This window comes from Xiphophorus hellerii, chromosome 6 (genome assembly GCF_003331165.1).
Source record: "Xiphophorus hellerii strain 12219 chromosome 6, Xiphophorus_hellerii-4.1, whole genome shotgun sequence".
Lineage (NCBI taxonomy): Eukaryota > Metazoa > Chordata > Actinopteri > Cyprinodontiformes > Poeciliidae > Xiphophorus > Xiphophorus hellerii.
This window is the reverse complement of record NC_045677.1, coordinates 23382390-23403539: the sequence shown is the minus strand read 5'-3', so window position 1 is coordinate 23403539 and position 21150 is coordinate 23382390. Positions and strand designations below refer to the sequence as shown.

At 38.5% G+C, this 21150-nt stretch overlaps 1 protein-coding gene across 4 annotated transcripts in view; it reads left to right on the top strand.

The window, feature by feature from the left end:
- Positions 1 to 18920, top strand: part of piezo2b (piezo-type mechanosensitive ion channel component 2b) — a 126764-nt gene extending 107844 nt beyond the window's left edge. For 2 of the 4 annotated variants that reach the window (XM_032564947.1, XM_032564945.1), the window contains exons 37-53: positions 68 to 241; positions 368 to 982; positions 1983 to 2241; positions 2369 to 2548; positions 3369 to 3681; positions 4895 to 5027; positions 6344 to 6491; positions 7407 to 7618; positions 8394 to 8552; positions 9614 to 9761; positions 10597 to 10785; positions 13087 to 13194; positions 13336 to 13529; positions 14899 to 15018; positions 15225 to 15298; positions 16439 to 16637; positions 17703 to 18920. In XM_032564947.1, coding sequence (XP_032420838.1) covers positions 68 to 241; positions 368 to 982; positions 1983 to 2241; positions 2369 to 2548; positions 3369 to 3681; positions 4895 to 5027; positions 6344 to 6491; positions 7407 to 7618; positions 8394 to 8552; positions 9614 to 9761; positions 10597 to 10785; positions 13087 to 13194; positions 13336 to 13529; positions 14899 to 15018; positions 15225 to 15298; positions 16439 to 16637; positions 17703 to 17955 — 3478 coding nt within the window. In that variant the 3' untranslated portion in view covers positions 17956 to 18920. The remainder of the gene's footprint in view (positions 1 to 67; positions 242 to 367; positions 983 to 1982; positions 2242 to 2368; positions 2549 to 3368; positions 3682 to 4894; positions 5028 to 6343; positions 6492 to 7406; positions 7619 to 8393; positions 8553 to 9613; positions 9762 to 10596; positions 10786 to 13086; positions 13195 to 13335; positions 13530 to 14898; positions 15019 to 15224; positions 15299 to 16438; positions 16638 to 17702) is intronic. The other 2 variants (XM_032564946.1, XM_032564948.1) reach the window with 1 other exon arrangement.
- The last annotated feature ends 2230 nt before the right edge of the window (positions 18921 to 21150 follow it).

Genomic DNA, 21150 nt, shown 5'->3' with positions numbered 1-21150 from the left:
ATCGTTCCTGAACATTGTCTGTCCCTCTCACTGCTGCTCGTCATGCCATCCCATCACTGCCTGCCAGTGCCTTCACGGAGGCCACCACCCTGTTTTCCCGGCAGTCCACTCTGGAAGACATGGACCCAATGCCGGAGAACATTCCCAAAACCAGTCAGCGCCCCAGGCCCAGTCTGCGGAAGATGTACAGCATGGACATTGCTAATTCGTCCATAGACAGCGGCAGCAGCGTCGTATCCAGGTTCGCCATTTCACTCACATGCTCACCATCGCTGCATCTCATGACTGTTTTCATCAAGTTCATTGCTTTTAAAGGTTGTTTTTTTCCTGTAAAATAAATAGTTTTTGTTTGTTTCCCCCTGTTTAGTGAAACGACTCAAAGCGTCATGATCTACTCCAGACAAGGAACCACAGACACCATCGAGGAAGTGGAGGACGAACAAGATCAAGGAGAAGACGCTCAGCGTCCCGCGGACAATCAGGAAGCAGAGGAGACGCAGCGTGATGAGGTGAACGTTGAAGATGATGATAAAGAGCTGCGGCAACCTGATGAAGAAGTTGGAGGAGAGGAGCAAGAAGTAGAGGCTGCTCCCCGCGACTCCTTTGGCCCAGATGAGGGGCCGTCCGCCAGGCAGGACGACGCAGAATCGGCTGCCTCATCACGGGAGAACAACTCAATCAGCGAGAGCGAAGACGCAGTCGCACAGCAGGACTTCTCGCAGACGGAGGACCAGGCCGTCATGCTCTACACCCCGGATACAGACGCTTCCAAAACGTCCGACACCGACGTGCCGCCCAGCTACAGCAAGGCGGTGAGCTTTGACCGCCTGGAGGTCAGCAACGACGAGAGCGACGACGAGAGCGACTCCTACCGGAGGCGGCGGTTGGTCATGACGTCTGACAGCCGCTCGGACAGCAGGTCGGACATCATGCTGCCATCGATGACCACCGAGCTGACGGCCAGCGAGCTGCTGCTAAACAAGTAGGTCCATTTGATCAAAAATGAATATAAACAGTTCACTGCAAAAATATTCATCCCTTTGAACATCTAGCACTGCAAAAAAACTAAATCTTACCAAGTATCTCTGGCCTAGATTAGTGGAAATATCTTAGAACACTTGAAATACGACAAAACTAACAAACAAGTAACTTTTAGGCAAGACATAAGACCTGGTTGTAAGCCAAAAATTACTTAATATTGATGCAAAAGTACTAGTTGTAAGTTAAATCATCTGCCAGTAGAACAAGACATTTTTCCATATTATAAGTTAAAGTGTCTCTGGTTCGTTTGAGTAGAAAGTTCGGTTCTTTTTGACGGCATGAATGTACGATCAAACTCTGATATCGACCAAAACATCAAACTCTGGTCCACCTAAAAACGTTTGGTTTGGTTAAAGTGAACTCTGGTCCGGTTTGAATACAAATGTGAACTCCAAGCGACTGAAGACCGCATCAAAATCAGGAAGTTAACTATAGAGCAAAGCAATCTGGGTAAAAACAAGCTAAACAAAAATGGCTTGGGTCTTATACTAAAGACAATAGAGAAACTGCTAAAATCTGATGCTACTCCATTTTTGTTTACATTTTGTGAAGAAGGAAGTTGCACTTATGTCTTCTTCAGAGGTTTTTGTGTCGTTTCCTTCAGTGGCTATTGGTGCAGCGCCACCCCAGGCGAGGAGGGGAACAGGATTTTCAGAGGATTTAATTCATTTTACAGTTCAGTGTGAGAGGGAAACGCACCACCTGAAAATAGAACAAATGTTGCATTTCTGGTCCCCAATCGAACAAAGTCTCCAAGACTATCTGGTCTGTAAACACCCTTACTGTCTCCAAGCTGGGTCCGCCTGATCTTTAGGATGTTTTTGTCAGTTTTCAGTGTGAGGTCTGGTTTACCCCCTTCTCTTCTCCTATTCCTAAATGTTTAGATTTTGACCTGTATGCCCAAGTTCCCAGGTTTTTCATGGCCGCCTCTCTGCGTTCAGGATGTTCTACGACGAGGAGCTGGAACAGTCGGACCATTTCTACCAAACCCAGCCGCTGATCCTGCAGTTCTGCTACGCCCTCTACAACATGCTGGTGGCCCACTCCGAGTTCGTTTGCTACCTGGTCATCATTATCAACCACATGGTGTCGGCCTCCTTCGTCACCCTGGTTCTCCCCATCACCATCTTCCTCTGGGCCATGCTGTCGGTGCCGCGGCCCAGTAAACGCTACTGGATGACGGCCATCATCTACACAGAGGTAAAAACACAGAAACGGTGATGGATCTTCATGATGTCTCATTTTCTAGATCATCTCAAGGAGGTGAGAGGATTCCTTTAGTATTTATTTCCTGAAGCTTAAATAAACTCATCTGTTTCCCCTCCAGGTCACCATTGTCATCAAGTACTTCTTCCAGTTTGGCTTCTTCCCCTTCAACCAGAACAAGATAGACAGGAATAAACCATATCATCCTCCCAACATCATTGGTGTAGAGAAGAAAGACGGATACGTCCACTATGACCTGATCCAGTTGCTGGCTCTGTTCTTCCACAGGTCCATCCTGAAGGTACCAGCAAATGGAGACATAGAAAGCGTCTTAATTGGTGAAACTGAATTAGATAGAAATGTTTGACTAATATTAAGATATTTACACTAGAAACTAGAAAACAAAAATACTTGTAAAATGTTGTGTTTTGCAGTGTAAGTGGTGTTCTTTCAGCACTTGCCTTTCCGAGTCTGTATACTAAAGTTAACGAATAATCAATTACTAAATTAGTTGACAATTACTTCAGTAATTAGTTCAATAATTAATTAATCACAATTAATTGGATTAATCATTTCAATGCTTCATTACTGCTCTGCACTGCAAAAATACAAAATCTTACCAAGTATTTTTTGTCTAGTTTCTTGTGCAAATATCTTAGAACAAATAATTAACAAATAACTTGTATATATAAGATATAGGAGCTTGTTTTAAGTAAATAATTGCTTAATTTTGATGGAAAATACTAGTTCCATTGGCAGATAAATTCACTTATGACACGGGAAAAATTTCTTGTTATAAGTGAAATAATCTGCCAGTAGAACTAGAACTTTTTCATCAGTATTAAGGAATTATTGACTTAAAACAAGCTCCTATATCTTGCTGAAAAGTTTCTTGTTTGTTAGTTTTGACTTATGTCAAGCATACTAAGATATTTGCAGTAGAAACTGGGCAGAAAATACTTGGTAAGATTTTGTGTTTTTGCAGTGTTTATTATTCTTTCAGTTACTGGCCTCTTTTTGAGTCTGTCTACTCCAATTAATAAATAATCAATTACAGTTATTTCATTAATCGGTGCTAATTTGAAGTGTCTTCGTCCGGTTGCTCTCCTCCTCCTCCTCAGTGTCACGGTTTGTGGGACGAAGACGACCCCAAGGAGAAAAAAGAGGCGGCTCGTCAGAGTCGGAGCGAATCTGAGGACGAGGGGAGAGACAAAGAGGAGAGCGAGAAGGAGTCGGAGCCGGCCTCATCGCTGATCAACGAGAGGAGAGGTTCCAACCACACCTTGAAGTCCATGACCTTTGGCACTTCCATTGATTCAGGACAGGTCCAGGTTCATTACCCGCAGCCGCAGACGTACCAGAGGCGGAAAAGCTCCAGCGGAGGCTCGCATGTTTCCTACCGATCTCGAGGTTCTTCTGCAAGATCCAAGAGAGGTGAATCATGTCTTATTTCTGCCAGCTTGTTTGGCATCCACACTTATTGACATCTGAGACGAACATAATCAATCACTCAAACAAGTTTATGTGTATAGCACATTTCAGCACCAAGGCAATTCAGAGTGCTTTAAATCATAAAAACACAAAATACATCGACTGAGACAATTGAAAAAAAACAGTAAATATAATATTTTGCCAAGTTCCATCATTATACATCAAAATGTTGGTTAATCTTTCATTTATTATGGTTAAAAAGCAGCTCTAAACAGCTGGGTTTTTAGACTTTATTTAAAGAAACTCTGTGTTTTGGCTGTTCTGCAGTTTTCTGGAAGTTTGTTCCAGGTTTGTGGAAGCTGAATGCTGCTTCTCTATGTTTGGTTCTGGTTCTGGGGATGCAGAGCAGAACCAGAACCAGAAGACCTGAGAGGTCTGGAAGGCTGATACAATATACGTAGAATATTCTTTACATATCTGAGGTTTTTTGAGTGAACGTTCATATTTTCAAACACATGCGACCTGTATGTGTTCGTCAGCGTGACCTGCAAACGACCTGAAAGTGCCCCGCATGCGCAGTAGAGGGCGCAGTAACGTCTGCGTTGAGTCCTGCCAACTGCCATAAAGAAGAAGAAGTGCTCCGTGTTAGCATCCATCTTTGCGGAAGTAAAGATGGATGCTAACGGTGGAGCGTAGCTTATGATTTTGAAGTTGTTGTCCGATCGGAGCAGCATATTAACAACTTAATCCTCATTATAATCCGCCATGATTGTTGTTTTTTTTCCCGCTTGCGCGACTCAGGACGCAGAATAGTGACGTTTATCGAGTATCGATACGTCCAGGTCGGATGAATTCGACCTGGACGTATCGGACGTATCGGATATCCAAGTGGCCTGGGACGCATTGGAAAAAAATCCGACTTGTGTTGTTCAGACTGTCGTGAAAATATCAGATACAGATCGCATTAAGGCCAAAAAAATAAATATCGGATTTGGATCACTTCAGGCTGAGTGTGAATGCAGCCATATTACCAGTGATACTGTAATCTGTCCAAGTTATGTGAAAAGTCAGGATTAATAAAGCCAAATTATTGACACTTTTTAGCGTTTGCATAAGCTTTAACCTGCGTGTTTTCCTGTTTCCAGACATGATTTTGAAGATGAAATCTACATCGTCACGGATCATTAACTGCTCAAAATGTAAATTGCTCCCACAGGAAGTACAGCTTCCCGCCACAGCAGCCACAAAGACGGCAGCCAGGCCAGCGTCCAGCAGAAGACCCGCAAGCAGATGATCATCGAGAAGCTGAGGGAGCAGCTGCTCAAAGCAAAGGCTTTCGCCATAAAGCGGTATGACGCCGTGCCGTTTCACAGAAACTGACTCACCGCCCGTTGGTTTCCCGTGGCTCTGCCATATTAGCAGAGCTTTGTTCAGAATATTCCTGTTGAGTGATGCATCCCGTCCTGCTAAGAGCTTTTACCAGGCACGTGCAGGGGGGGGGCAAAGGGGGTTTGAGCCCCTGCCCCTTTTATCCTCGATGCCCTAGTGCTCTTTTTGAGTTGTTTTTTGTTTTCAAAATAAAATGTTTTCAATTTTTTATTTTTTAAATCTGTCTGTCAGAAGGCCTGCTTGTGCCCCTCAGCAATAATATTTAGCTGAATATAATAATTTAGCAAAATAAACTAGTCTGGCTGCCCTCAGTCTAATAATGACTCTCAGAGCCTCCATGTTGTTCAGACTCCGGGTCCATGGTGAGGAGGAGGAGGATCTGTGTCCTCTAACTGTCAAATTATGGGCAAGAATATTTTTTCATACACTGTTTTGTAAATAAAAACGTAGGTCTAATGTTGACTTTAGAAAAACTATTTCTATTTATATTTTTGTAATTGTCCTTGCAATAGCGGGCCAAAACCCGCCTTGCCACTAAACTCAGAAATGCTTCGGCTGCAGAGAAACTTCTGACTTGAACTTCATCATTCTGCTAAAGGCCCGGTTCGCTACAGGCAGTCTGAGTCGGTCCCACCGACTGATAGAAAGAATGTCTGTCTTTATATCAGACATCCTGGTATAAGACACGGTACTGAAATGTCACCGCGAGTCGCGACGCAGCTCAAAGCCCCGGTACCACCTGGTACCACCTGGCACCACCCGGTACCACCTGCTGACTGTTGGCTCTGCTTCTCCTTAACGTTACTAAAGGTACGCTAAGCACAGTAACGTTGTGTTCAAGCATTTAATTTAAGCAGGAAGGTGATTTACCTTAACTATATTTGTTTGGATTGTTTCAATCTTTTGAATATTTATCATTTCTAATGGCTCAACGAATTATTCATCATCTTATATTTTATATTTACATTAAACATTGTTGTTAAAATTGGGTAATTTTTTGTTTTGTTCTCAAATTTTGCTATATTTTAGTTTATCTACAGAATTAATATTAATAATAATGATAGACGATTAATTAAAACTGTCTTTTTGAGTTAATTTGTGTTGTTTTTAATCTCCAAAGTTTAAAAACTTACCTTGAAAAATGCTTGAATGTGCTTGATTTTTGCTGTGGGCAGAAAGTACAAACCCTGGATATTTTCCCTGACTTTTTTTTGAAAAACGGACCTCGGTCATTGATTTTAAATCTGATCGATAACATCTGTTCTGGTCTCTGCAGGTTTTTGGAGCTCTACCTTCCCATGAAGCAGTTCTTCTACAACCTGATCCACCCGGAGTACAGCGCCGTCACCGACGTCTACGTCCTGATGTTCCTCGCCGACACCGTCGACTTCATCATCATCGTCTTCGGTTTCTGGGCCTTTGGGGTGAGTTTTAGATTTTAGATTCTCTTTAAATTACAAACAAAAAAACTGCTTTTATGTTTGCATTTTTTTAGAATGTCCTCAACATACATAATCACAATTTTATAACCAGTTCTAGAAATTAAACTGCCTTTCATTTTCTTTAGAAATATATATTTTTTAAGTCATTCATAAATAAATTCCTTGAAGAAGAAACTTTTTTTTAAAGAATTGACTTTAATAATTAATTTCAGTCCTAACAATAAATATCAAAAACTGTGTAGCTCTACAGGCTGTTTACTGTCTATTTTAAACTATTTTATATTATCATAGAAAAAAGAAAGAAGTTTTTTGCTGCTGTTGATGTTTTGTTTTGTGTATTTTTTAATAATTAGTTGCAAGTATGGATGGATAGAATTTTTTTTATTTAAATCTTGTGGGGGAGTTGTTTTTGTTTTATTGAAAAAGAAAACAAAATAAATGTATTTTTTTATTCCATTTGCAAAAATGTGGATATTTTGAGTGATCATAAACAAAGTTTATTTTTAAAAACAATTAAACAGTTAATCGGTTAGTTTTTCCACAATATTGTTAAATAAATAAATTACTTTTATTTTTTCACCATTTATCAAAACTTAGAATAAAAAACAAAATCTCAATTAAACATAAATTTCTGAAAGGATTTAATCACAATGTCAATAAAATTGCATTGATAAGGTTAAAAAATGTGATTTAAAAGAGCACAAAAACAAGCAAAAGTATGAAAAGATTTCTATGTTTAGTTTAAAAAGGTGTACGAATGATAAATAAAAATATTGTCTGAAAAATGCAAAACTTGGAACAATTTTTTGAAATTTCCTTCATTACAGTGAAATTCAAAGTGTCAGATTTACAGAGACACATTAAATTAACCTTCAGCATCCTCTTCCTCTTCTTTAGAAACATTCGACAGCGGACATTACGTCGTCTCTCTCGGAGGACCAGGTCCCCGGTCCCTTCCTGGTCATGGTTCTGATCCAGTTCGGCACCATGGTGGTGGACCGGGCTCTCTACCTCAGAAAGACCGTCATGGGGAAGGTCATCTTCCAGGTCATCCTCGTCTTCGGGATCCACTTCTGGATGTTCTTCATCCTGCCGGGCGTCACGGAAAAGTGAGAGCGTGAACTTACTTCTGATGAAATTCAGCAAAAGAATTTACGCCCTTGAACATTTTTTCCAGTTCGGATGTAAACTTTCCTCAAAGGTTCTTTATTTAAAGGTGACCTATTGTGCTTCCTTGAGCAGGTTAGGATATGTTAGGAATGTACATATGAAACATGTACATTATATTTTAGCACAAAATTGTTCTTACATAATGAGATTTTTAGTTTTGTCTGTTAACTGTTTTAGGGCATTTTATCTCTTTAGATCCAAATAATCTGCTTCTGGCCACGCCCCCCAGCTCAATGGCTGCAAGCAAATTATACATCTTTGAAAAGCATAAGTGGAGCCTCCTGTACACCTAACAAGAATGCAGCTAGTTTCTAGATGGTAAATCAACAACAAAACACTTGTCCTTTCCAGCAGCCATTGTGCGTAACATAGAGTTCCGCCTGGGTTGCTAGGTAACGGGCTGTGCTGGACTGGGGTTGCTAGGTAACGCTCAATTCCTGTTGAATGTTACTTAATAAACGGAAGGTTTTTGAAACGGCAAATTTTCCAGACACCAAAAAACATTAACTCATCTCCAAAAACTGGCTGAGTGTTTTTAGAAGCAGCTGAGACTCAAATGGAAGCAAATAAAACCATGCAAAATGTAAATTTAGCAAAATAGGTCCCCTTTAAACATCCTGAATATGTGTTAGGATTAAACCTACTGTTGTTATTTACCTGATGATGGTTTATATCAACCTTTGTGCCTCTGTGTTCCTCCTCCTCCTCTCTCAGGCGTTTCAGTGAGAACACGGTCGCCCAGATGTGGTATTTTGTCAAGTGCATCTACTTCGGGCTGTCAGCCTATCAGATCCGCTGCGGCTATCCAACCCGGGTCCTGGGAAACTTCCTCACCAAGAGCTACAATTACGTCAACCTCTTCCTGTTCCAAGGGTGAGTCACACTACATCTGTTTACCATATAAATCTGAAGATATTGTCTTTGGACCTAAAGATCCAGATCAGGGGCGTCAAACTCATTTTCATTTTGGGCCATATCAAAAATCTGAATGTTCTGAAATAACCAGAATGTATGGATAAAACCCATTAAACTGTTAAAATATCAGTTTGTTTCAGCATTCAGTAAGTGTTTCTTAACATAATGTAATGTTTTCACTGGTCAGCCCATCTAGAAGTTTCTGATTGTTTTTCTGGTTTATTTGCAATTAAAACCACAGATTTCATGGTGCGAATTTAGAAATGTTTGTATGGAATTTTTACGGTATTTGCGCTAATGTGTGGTTTTAAACATGACTTTTTACTAATCACCGTATCAATCACACTCTAAAACTTAACATAAGTAAGACTGAGGCAGCAGTCACTTGAACTCAATGCTTTTGGCCAATTTTGAGAAAAAATTAGCAGTAAAAATCAGAAAAAAATGTGGGGATTTGTTGACTTTGTATGATTTTTGTGTGAATTTTGCGGATTTGTGAAAACTGTAGGGACTTATTGATGTGATTTGGAGTCTAGAGGGCCACATAAAAAGCCAGATTTGGCCCCTGACCCTCGAGTTTGACACATGTGACCTAGAGTCAATACTCAGTCAGTACAGCTGGAAACTTGAGGTCAGGTCTGATAGTGTAGTGCTGAACTCTAATCTGAACCTTCAGAGCCACATAAAGACAGTTACAAAGTCGGTCTTCTGTCACCTGAAGAACATTTCCAGGATTAAAGGACGAATATCCCAGCAGGGTCTAGAGAAACTCATCCAGGCATTTATCTTTTGTCGCACGAAACAATTTCAAGGCACTTTGAACTGCCTTGTTGCTGAAATGTACAAATTAACTTGACTTGATCTTGAACTAGAGTGCCACACAAATAGTTCAGATTGCAGTTTTCCTTCTTTGGTTTGAAGTTTTAGGTCACATCTTTTATTTTTTCTAACTGAAAGAAATGTTTTGTGGGCAGAAAAGTTGAATTCATGTGTGATTAATGTCTGGTTTGCTTGTTCAGTTTCCGCCTGGTGCCTTTCCTGACGGAGCTGCGAGCGGTGATGGACTGGGTTTGGACCGACACTTCCTTGTCCCTGTCCAGCTGGATCTGCGTGGAGGACATATATGCTCACATTTTCATCCTCAAATGTTGGAGAGAATCTGAGAAGGTGTGTTTATGTCTATTGCTTGTGCACAATTCTAACAAAGTTTTTCCTTCCACTTAATTTTCCACCCGTGTTTTTGTCATGCAGGAATTTGAGCTGAAATATTTACTTCTTTTTTTATTATTAGTTTGAGAAAATTCTTTAGTACTTGTCTCTCCAAAAGATTAATTTGTCCCTTAATACATTTCCTGCGGTAGTTTTACCAAAGTGAACACAAAGCAGATTCAGAAAAACGATTTTCTTCATGTTGACCCCACGCAGAGTTTGGGTAGAGTTCCCAAAAACTGTACTCAAGTAAGAGTAGCACTTCTTCAACATATTTTTACTGAAGTGAAAGTAAAAAGTCATCTGAGAAATTACAAAAACTATTTGGTAAAACGTTTTCTCAAGTACTCAGTAACTATTAAATTATCAGTCATTTAATATTTAAAAATTACATAATCAGACGAACCAAAATATAAAGTTAAGTGGAAATTTTGGTATTTTAAGGTCAAAAATGACAATAATTCATGTAAGTAGCAAAAAAATAACACAATAGGGCAACAGAAAATATTTTCAAATCAGTTTCTTTCAATAAAAAAGTTATGAAACTTTAAAACTGCAAGTGTGTGTCTGAGTCTGGTGAGTTTTTGGTTAAAACATGTTTGTTTTTCATTCAGTGGGAAGAAAATCCAGAAATTTTACTCAAGAGTAGAAATACTTCATAATAAAATTACTAAAGTAAAAGTAAAAAGTACAGCGTAGTAAAAGTACTCCTAAAAGTACATGTCTTCAAAAGAGTTACTTCAGTAAATGTAATTGAGTAAATGTAACTCGTCACGGCTCTGTCCCTCTGCAGAGATACCCTCAGCCGCGAGGCCAGAAGAAGAAGAAGGTGGTGAAGTACGGGATGGGAGGAATGATCGTGGTGCTGCTCATCTGCATCGTCTGGTTCCCGCTGCTCTTCATGTCGCTGGTGAAGTCCGTGGCCGGCGTCGTCAACGCGCCGCTGGACGTCTCCGTCACAATCACCCTGGCTGGATTCCAGGTGCTTTGATTTTTATCGAATCGTGGGATAAAACACCCAGAGTCCAGAACATAAGGGCATGTTTTTAATTAAAAGATGTGTATAAAACCTTAAAATAAATTATTTTGTTATGCAGCGGGATAATCTCACACTCTATTTCACTCAAACTTTCAATTTGACTGAATTTAAAACATCCGATTTAGGAAATATTTACTTTTAATATATAATTAATGTAAAATAAATGTAACTTTTTAACTCATAGTTGTTTTGATTGAAGTGTTTTTAGGACAGGTGTGAATGCTGTGCAGTTTACTACAAAAACACAAAATGTAGTGAAATATTTTAGTCTAGTTTCTGGTACATTAAGACAAAACTAAATTACAAGTGACTTTTCAGTGAGATATCAGCTTGTTTTTAGTCAGTAATGCCTTAATTTTGACCAAAACGTACTATCTCCACTGGCAGATATTTTTTTACTTACAACATGGGAGAAATGTCTCTTTATAAATAAAATAATTTTCTGGTGGCATTAATACTTTAAAAAAAATTAATATTAAGGAATTACTGACTTAAAAAATCTTCTATTTCTTGCTGAAGTGCTAGTTGTAAGTTAGCTTTATCTATTTCAGGTTTACTAAGATATTTGCACCAGTAACTAGACAAAAACACTTGCAGCGTTGGAAGGAGTTTTGTTCTTACTTTTCTACTTTTGCACAGTTGTTCTGATGCGTAACCGTGGCAACAAGGTATTGTTTTGTTTTTTTTTTCTTTTGCAACCAGAAGCAACTGATTAGCTACCAAATACCGTATTTTTCGGACAATGAGGCGCACCGGATTATAAGGCACATAAAGCGAAACAAAATACGGTAGTCGGATAGGTCAGACTTTATTCAAATCATTAACAATAACTGTCAATATTACACAAAAAATGCACTCACTTTTTCAATCATTCATCTTCTACGAATTTATCAAATTCCTCGTCTTCGGTGTCGGAATTTAACAGTTGGGCGATGGCGGCATCAAGCAGGTCATCTTCTTGTTTCCTCCACTTCCGTACCATTGATTCATTAATGTTGAATTGTTTCGCAGCTGCTCTATTCCCATGTTGTACTGCGTGGCTGGTGGCCTTGAGTTTGAAATCCGCGTCGTAAGCATGTCTCTTAACAGGTGCCATTTTGGGGTTCTTAATTACCGGATGTTGACGCACCGTACGTATCAGGAAAAGTGGTTCGCCACCCCAAAACAAGTCTGTCTAGACAGCATAGGAAGCTGACTCCACGAGGTTTCTGACCAGCAGCGATTGTGCTTCGACAATCAAGGGGAGTGACTTCGTCGCTTACCAAAGTCGTAATAAAACATACGGTACACTGTTCATACATAAGGCGCATTGACGATTTTTTTGCAAATATAGGGATTTTATGTGCGCCTTATAGTCTGAAAAATACGGTAATACAAATAATTGAACAGGAGGCCTCATGGATGCAGAGCAGGAACCGAATCAAATGTCTCTGCCTGACTTTCTAACCAAACTGCCAGAGAAATTTAAAAAGAAGCAGCAAAAGCAAATGAGGTGGATTAGCAGAGGTACTTATTCAGGACATTTACTGTGGAATATCATCTCTGCTGCTTGGATACTGAACTGTAAACATGTCATGAGTCTTATGTCAGAGGCCTCTTTAGATTTGTTGCAACACTGACTGCTACTGGAGCGTTACTATCCATTACAACTTCTAGAATAAACTAGGATGATATAAATTACGACATTTAATTACCCTTTGGGATGAATAAAGTATTGTTGAATTGAATTAAGCGAAGAATGAGGCCGTTTTATGGCGTTTTACTCGTTTACCTGGGTTGTGCTTTGATCAGATCTTTGTCAGGTTTTCCCCCAGAAAACTTGCTAAGTCTGTTGGTAGGAGTGCTATGGCAGTTATCCAGCAGCCCACTTTGTTTTTGAGTTAAAAACACTTAAAGTTGTCAGAAAATTAAAAAATATGACCAGGTAATTATGTTAGACATTATTAACAATACCTAAACAAAAGCTATAAAGTCATAAAAAAAAAGGAAAACTAAAAAAAAAAGCTGTTTTTGCGCTAATTATAGTGTCCATCTTTGCTTCCACTGTTACTGGTGTATAAAAAAACCCCATGATAAATAAACAAAGGGTGCCTAGCCTGGTGGGGGAGCAAGTAAAGCCTGGAGGCCCGCCAGGCTTATAAACCACTGGGAGAAACCCTGCTTTGTGCAGTCACGCTGACTTCAGCAAATTAAACCCAGATTTTTCCCAAACTTACATTTATATTTAAAATTCTGCCTCCACAGCCCATCTTCACCATGAGTGCTCAACAAAAACAACTCCACTCTGTGAAAGAGGACGACTTTGTCAAATTTAAGACAGGATTTGTAACACCCGACGAAGCCAAAACGAATGTAAGACTATAAACCTACAATATGTTGTATTATATGTTTAATGTTGCCGAACTGTTTTCAGTCATTCATCTGTTTAAAGTGAAGTTTGATTCATGAGTTTCTCCATGAGTTTTAACGGTTTTCACGTCTTTCTGCGGTCAGATGGCCACGCAGTGGCTGGAGAAGTACTTTGCAGAGGATTTGATCATCGCAGAGCTGAAAGGCAGCTCCAACTCCCTGTGGACCATCAGCCCGCCCAGCAGACTCAACCTGATAGAAATGTTGGGATCGAAGGAGAAAGGGGAGAAGGGGGAAGATCAGGAGTTCCTGATCACCGTCTCCTGGACTGTGCAGAGGTAAAATCTGTTACCAAACACAAACAGAAGTGATTAAAGTTGGACAGAAACGAGGGGAAAATAATCAAAATCCCCCCAAAATATTGACATTTTAAATAATTAGGCCTGTCACTTTAACAAATTTTACTGGACGGTAAAATGTCCTAGAAGTTTTTGCGATAAACGATATTATTGTTATTTTGAGACCGTTTTCAAGTGGTATAATGAAAATGTCACATTCTCAAATATCAAACTTCAAATTCTAATGAACATTTAACACTGAACGTGGAAGACATTTCAAATATTCAAAATACATAAACAAAACATTAAATAAAATGAGTTATGACGTCTCAGAAAACAAAGTTGTTCTTAAAAAAAACACAAAAACACCAGACTGAAGGCCAGTAAAGAGAGAGAGAAAAACTACAAGTAAAGCAAATGGAAATTATTGAGTTTTTTAAAATTCAGGGGTGTCCAATGTGTGGCTTGGGGGCCATTTATGACCCGTTGGACTGTTTTTGTGCGGCCCTCAATTGCAATTCAAAAAATGATACAAAATTGGCCCATTGATGCAGATGAAGACGTTTAATTTGTAATCAGGGTAAAAATTGTTACCAATATTATTTTTTTACAGAGGAAAATGCATTCACCTTTTATTAACCAAGTTTAAATAACAGTTTATCCAGAAACTACTAGTGAGAAGCCAGATTTGGTGAACCAAAATCAGCTTTTTTTCTCTCTTAAACTTGGCTAAATGTAGCAAACATTTTGCTAGAAAGTGACCCAAATCCTGTTATTACTGAAAATAAATTTATTCAAACTGAAAACTGGATGTCTTTCTTTTAATACAACAAACATGCTAAATCAAAGTGGAGGTAAATGGCACATTTATGCCAAAATACTTTGAGAGTAATCTCAGAAATTTTCAAGAAAAGAAAAATCAATCTTTAGATTAATATCAGAAATTTTCGACAAAAAACATGGAAATTTCTAAATTTCGATTGAAAAGTTTTCTAGAAAATTTCTGAGATCAATCACAAAATTTACTATTTTTTATACCTACAGTGGCCCTAATAAAACATTGTAAAAATCGCTTTCAAATTATGGATCTATAATAAATATCGGGCTTCTTCATTTGCTAGATTTTATGTTGTTTGGACACACCTGTTTTAATTTATGATGCGATTAATTGATTTAATGTTTATTGTGACAGACCTAGTGAGAACAAACAGGCAACAAGGTTCCAGTTTTGCATTTCTGTGAGCCTTGACTTAATGCTGTCTTTCTTCCTTTCTACCTTTTTTCTGCTTTTGATTCTTTTTTTTTACGTTCAGAAAGATGAGGCTTGAAGAAAAGTTCCTCACTTTTTACTTTCCTCCTCTGTTGTTAGAAACCTCAGTCTTGGTGCCAAATCTGAGATGGCATCTGGGAAAAATGTGATACCTCTGGAAGAAAGCACAAAGCGGGATCTCGTTATGCTTCTGAATGGGACAGCCAGCCAGTTAAAAGTGTAAGTTAGCCTCCTTCCCTGCAGGTGGCGTCCTCTTTCCCGCTGCAGATGGAAAACCCGTCGTAACTAGGGTGTTTTCTCTGGATTTTTGCACATTTTTGAGCAGAATTGGCACTGTTAAGCATAATTAACAGAGTAAAGAACAAGTCGCTCCCGGTTTTGCTCCAACAAACGGATCGCCAACGCCGTGTTCTTCTTCTGTGCAGGATGATCCCAGAACTCATTCCCCGCTACATCCGAGCCCCCAGCAACTCTGAAGCCACGCCCGTTGAACAGCTCGGTGAGAAAACTCGATCGTCCTGAAATTACAAGGTTACCTCTAAAGCAAGGGTGTTCAAACTGGGGGTCAAGGGCCATTTGCAGCCCTTGAACAGATTTTGTACGGCCTGTCCGATTATGGAAATTAAATACATTAGGATAAAACTACGACTTTTAAATTAGAATCTACTTAGAAAAATGTCAGATGCAACACAAAGTGATTATGTTTACCAAGCTTTCTGGTTTCCTTCTGTTGTCATGGTAACTAGGACCACATCTACACTAAGGTACGCCTTGATGCACCAAAATCTGCTTTTAAAACTTGGCTAAATACAGAAAGCATTTTCAAATGACTTACATATTTTATTGTTGAGAACGGATGAAATATTTTTTCAGTTTTCTTCAATCGAGCCCAAAATAATAAGCAACCTGTGTGCCAGGGGTGTCCAAACTTTTTGTCACGTTGGCCAAAATCGAGACGAAAGTATTTGCAGGACAAGAAAATAAAACCAAAACTAGAACAAAGTCGTCCAACTTTTTGTTTTTTGTTTGTTTATTATATGAAACTGATGTTATTTATCGTACATCTAAACCATATTAAGGATTTCTCTGAATTAAAAGAACTAAACCTATCTTTTGAATTTTTTGGGGCTCGACTGAACAACTTTATTGGATTATAAGAAAAGAACTTGAGTCATTTTCTTTCACAGCCCTTTTATAAAGTAAATAAAACCTGAAAAAGTCCAATACTTTGTGTTGTGTTTAATTTTTTCCATTGTAGAAAAATTCTGTTTGTATCTCTGGGATGAATTAGCATCTTTCTTGAATCTCAGTTGGGGGGCCACACAAAATCCATCCAGGGGCCACAAATGGCCCCCGGCCCACACTTTGGACACTCCTGCTGTTTGCCTTAAAACCAGTTGAAGTTTTGGATCCACAATCCTGTACTTTTTTTTAAAAATCAGATTTTTTTATGTGTGTAAATAAAATAGTTTGTACAGCCTGTCCGTAATTTTTTATTTATTTTAGTTTAAAAAAACCCAACAAAATCAGATAATAGTTAATTCTGAAATAGTCAGTGATTTATTTCTACTAAAATACGTTTTAACTGTAAGTGACTTACCTGTTTCCTTGTTATTTATACGTTTTGTTTTCGTTTCAGGTGAAAACATGTTCAACGTTTCCCTCACTCTGATGCGAGCCCACAACGCCTCTGATCAGATCCAGGAATGGTGGATCCTGAACCAGCTTGACCCCGGGCCCTTAAAGAGCATCGGTACCAAAAACGAACCGGGCCTGAACATCTACGTCTTCAGCGACCAAGTGAGCCCGCCCAGCCTGGGCTTCCTGGCCGGATACGGGTACGCACCGACAAACAGAAACGCCTCCGCTCGCGTTCAAAATGGACGCTCAGTATGAGGAAGAGAAGAAGAAGAAGTTTATTGTTATTGCATATTTTCAGCTTCAGTTCCATTCAAAGTCCTTTACAAAAACAAAAACAACTCAAGCACAACAAACTACAGTATAAAATGTTCCAGCTGATATTAACTGAAGGTAATTTAAATGAGATTAGGGAAATATAAAACTAAATGTTGGTTTTCCTTGACATCATAAAAACACAAAAATACTTTCATAAAACACAACAATTGAAATATTGTATTTAGTAAAGAGCCATTATTAAAATTTCCATTTATGTTTCAAAAGCAGATCCAAACAGTCTAGATTTAAAGGCATTAAGTTTCTGCTGTTTTTTTACTCCAATTAACGATTAATCGATTAGATTAAATTTAAACTTACTTCATTGCCATTGCATGACGACAAGACAGCAAAATTTGGCTACAAAATGTAGTTGCTTGGTTACCGGAATACACAAAAAATACTGAAAAACTACGTGACTATAAATACATATACATATATACAAGTGTTACTAGTGCAATCATAATAATGATGTTTTTTATTTATAATACCCTTTTTGTCTTTAGATCTCAAAGGGCAGGAAACAAAGAAAACAAGCAAAAGTAATTAAATAAGTGAATAGACACAAAAATAAGAGATTGAAACCAATATCTAAGAAGAAGAACCAAACATTTAGCTAAAAAGAAATGTCTTAAGGTCTTTTTAAAGCACTCAATGGATTGTGTTGCCCTCAGTGTCAGTTAAAAATAATACATGAATTAAAAAAAATCTAGTATTAATATAGAAATAATAATACAATGCTAAATATGTAAAAACAATATAGAACTTTCAGACAGTCTGATTGGGGGATTATTGGTGTTGAGCAATTTGATGGCTGATTTCAATAATTATTTCAATAATTGATTAATCGCAACTATTCTGACCAATCCAATTAATTGTGATTAATCGTTTAATGTAAACGCAGCTGCTTGACACCGGGTCTAACTGTCCTTCTTGTTGTGCCCGTCTAGAATCATGGGTCTATACGCCTCCGTTGTTCTGGTCATCGGGAAATTTGTGCGCGAGTTTTTCAGCGGCATCTCCCACACCATCATGTTCGAGGAGCTGCCCAACGTGGACCGCATCCTCAAGCTGTGCACCGACATCTTCCTGGTGCGAGAGACGGGCGAGCTGGACCTGGAGGAGGACATGTACGCCAAACTCATCTTCCTCTACCGCTCGCCGGAGACGATGATCAAGTGGACCCGGGAGAAAACCGAGTGACAAACGGAGACGACGCCGAGCTTTTCAGGGGAACTGCGTGAGCACAAAACGGCGCTCAGTCGGCCATGATGCCTCGCAGAAACACTGATTTTAACTTAAACTGGTACATTTTACTTGTTAAGGGTGAAAAGCAGTGAAACTGAGCACAAATCTTCAGCTGCAGAAGTTGTTTCTACTGCTCAGCGTGAAACGTGGCTGCAGCTTTACTGATTTAAGGGCTTTCCACTGACGAGCATGAGCACAGTGAGGACCAGACGAACTCAATCCCAGACTCTCCAAACAGGATCTGTCGGATCGGGACCGAGCAACGATGGGAGCGCACACAAAACAAAGTCAATTAGTGACAGAGAATCATTACATTTCTTCACACAAGGCAGTCTGAAATGAGAAAAAAAATGACTTTCTTGCCTTATTTTGTTTGTATGAGAAGAACTGAACCTGTTCAGAATCACACATCTTTCTCAGGAAGAGCCGTTTTCACCGATACGTTTGTGTTGTACCTGTAGGCTTTAACGCATCTAAAAGAATGTGAGATTGTAGAAAAGGTGAGAACTATTTAAATGGCATGAAATATAAATAGATGGATTGAAGTCAAGTTTGTTTACTGCACATTTGGGAAGGACGGGGGGGGGGTTCTTTGAAAAAAATGAGATCATTGCCAATCAGTTACATTAATTCAATCTGAGTCTTCATCACCCATAAACCCACAGAAAGACAGAAGAAGAAATGCTTCCTCACAAAAAAAGGGCTGAGAGACACGAGCCCTTTGGTCCAGACTATGCATTAAATAACATTTTAGCATGACTGAAAAACTTAACTATTGCCATGAATAATTTTCAGAACATGTACATACAGGGAGATCATGTTACTGAAGGGGCCGGGCGCTGAGGAATGATATGTGAAATCGTAGCTGTATATTAAGACGATGTGACAAGATGTGCAAATAAAAGATGTCTTGAAAGGTTTTTTTTTTGGTGCTTTGTTTGGAGAGACTGTGGGAGAAAACGATGATGGAAAACAGCTGGATCATTTAGAGGCCACACTGCAAAACCACCAAATCGTACCGGGTATGTTTGTCTGGTTTCTACTGCAAATATCTTGACAAGCTTGAATACTAAGAAGGTTATAAATATGAAAAAGAGAGAAGATACATGAGGAGATAGTTTGAAGTATTGAGGAAAAGGTTAATTTATTAGATCTTTTGAGGAAGAATTTGGGGAGTAAACATAAACAAATTGATTTTTAAAGAAAACTAAATTATTTCATAGAATTTGATTATAGTAAAGGTGTTTGTGAATGTGTGTATGATAAATAGATGGGAAGAATACAAAGTTATGTATAAGTATTTGTGTGTGTGTATATATACATTTATAGGTAGAATATATTTATTTTTTATTTATGTTGTTAGAATATATACTGTATATGTAAATATAAATGTATATATGTAGATAGATAGATAATAATGAACCACTAGGTGGCGGTGATGCTACTAAACGTTTGTTGCCAACCGCCAGTAAAACCAAGAAGACAAAACTGACATAAGAGCTTATTTTAAGTAAATAATTCCTTAATATTTATGAAAAAGTAGTAGTTCCTCTGGCAGATTATTTCACTTAAGCGGAAAATGTCTTGCTATAGTGCAGAACTAGCACTTTTTCATCAATATTAATGAATTACTGTCTTAAACAAGCACCTACTGTATATCTTGCTGAAAAGTTACTTGTAAGTTAGTTTTTTCTTATTTGAAGAGCACTAAGATATTTGAACTAGAAACTATATAAAAATACTTGGTAAGATTTTGTGTGGCATGGAAGGAGTTTTTCTTTTAGTTCACAAAGCAGAGATTTTAGAGGGTAATTTTTCCATTAAGGAGCAGCAGACCTAGCAAACCAGCGTCTTCTGGGGGACGTAAAAGCTCTCTGGTGAGTCCAGTTTCTCGAACACTGCAAAAACACAAACTCTTAAGCATTTTTTGTTTAGTTTCTAGTGCAAATATCTTAGTTATCTTAAAATAAGACAGAACTGACTTACTAGTAAAGGTACGTTCACACCAAACGCATTTTGAGCGTCGGGCACCTCCGGTTTACATTTTAGGTGGAGTTGCGGCGTGTTTGGAGCTTTAACATATCTGACAAATAAGCTGGTAACAGTAAACAAAAGCTAGAGTGATTTTGACATATCTGATGCGCCCTCAACGCGCCTCCATGTAGACTTTGAATGTAAACCAGACGAACGAAAGGCGTTTGGTGTGAACGCACCTCGAACTTGATGTGTCGTGGGAACGCACCATAACTTTTCGAGAATTTTTTGGAGCTTGTTTTTAGAAAATTATTCCTTAATATTTATGAAAAAGTACTACTACTATTGGCAGATTGTTTCATATAACATGGGGGAAATGTTTTGCTATACTGAAATAATCTGCAGATGAAACTAGTACTTTTGTTTTTATCAATATTAAGGAATTAGCTCTTATATTTATCTGAAAAGTTAATTGTAAGTTAGTTTTGTCTTATCACTAGAAACTAAACCAAAAATACTTGGTAAAATTCTGTGTTGTACCCATGTGGGAGGATTTTTCCTTTTTGTTCATGTAGAGGAGACTTAGAGTGATTTGTCCATTAAGGAGGAAAATGTCAGGAGCAGCAGCTTGGAGACCTAGCAAACCAGCATCTTCTGGAGGGGCTTAAAAGCTCTCTGTGGTGAGTCCAGTTTCTCTTATTATCCACCACACACTTCCTAAATACCATGTCTAGTTTCTAGTCAAATATCTTGGTACACTTGAAATAAGTCACAACTAACTTAAAAGTAAACTTTCATGAAGATACAGAGTGCATTTGAAAAAAATAAAATAACATAATCTCCTCTCTAGTAAGCGATACAAACAAAAGCAGCTCCAGTCAAGTAGTAGGAGGATATCATGTACTGTAAATAAACATATTCTGAAAGCTGGATTTCATGTTTTAATTAACTGTGAGGACTTTTCATCAAAATTATCTGAAATTAGCATTTGAACTGCATCACTGTGTGTATAATAAATGTGAGCCCCACTTTTTTAAAACTGAACTAGTGAATTAAATTAATTATTCAATGATTTCTTAAAGAACCTGAGGCACAACTGTACTTTTAAAATATTTGTTTTCGCAGCAACAAAACTGGAAAAGACTCTAATAGGATTTTCCATAATAGAAAAAAACC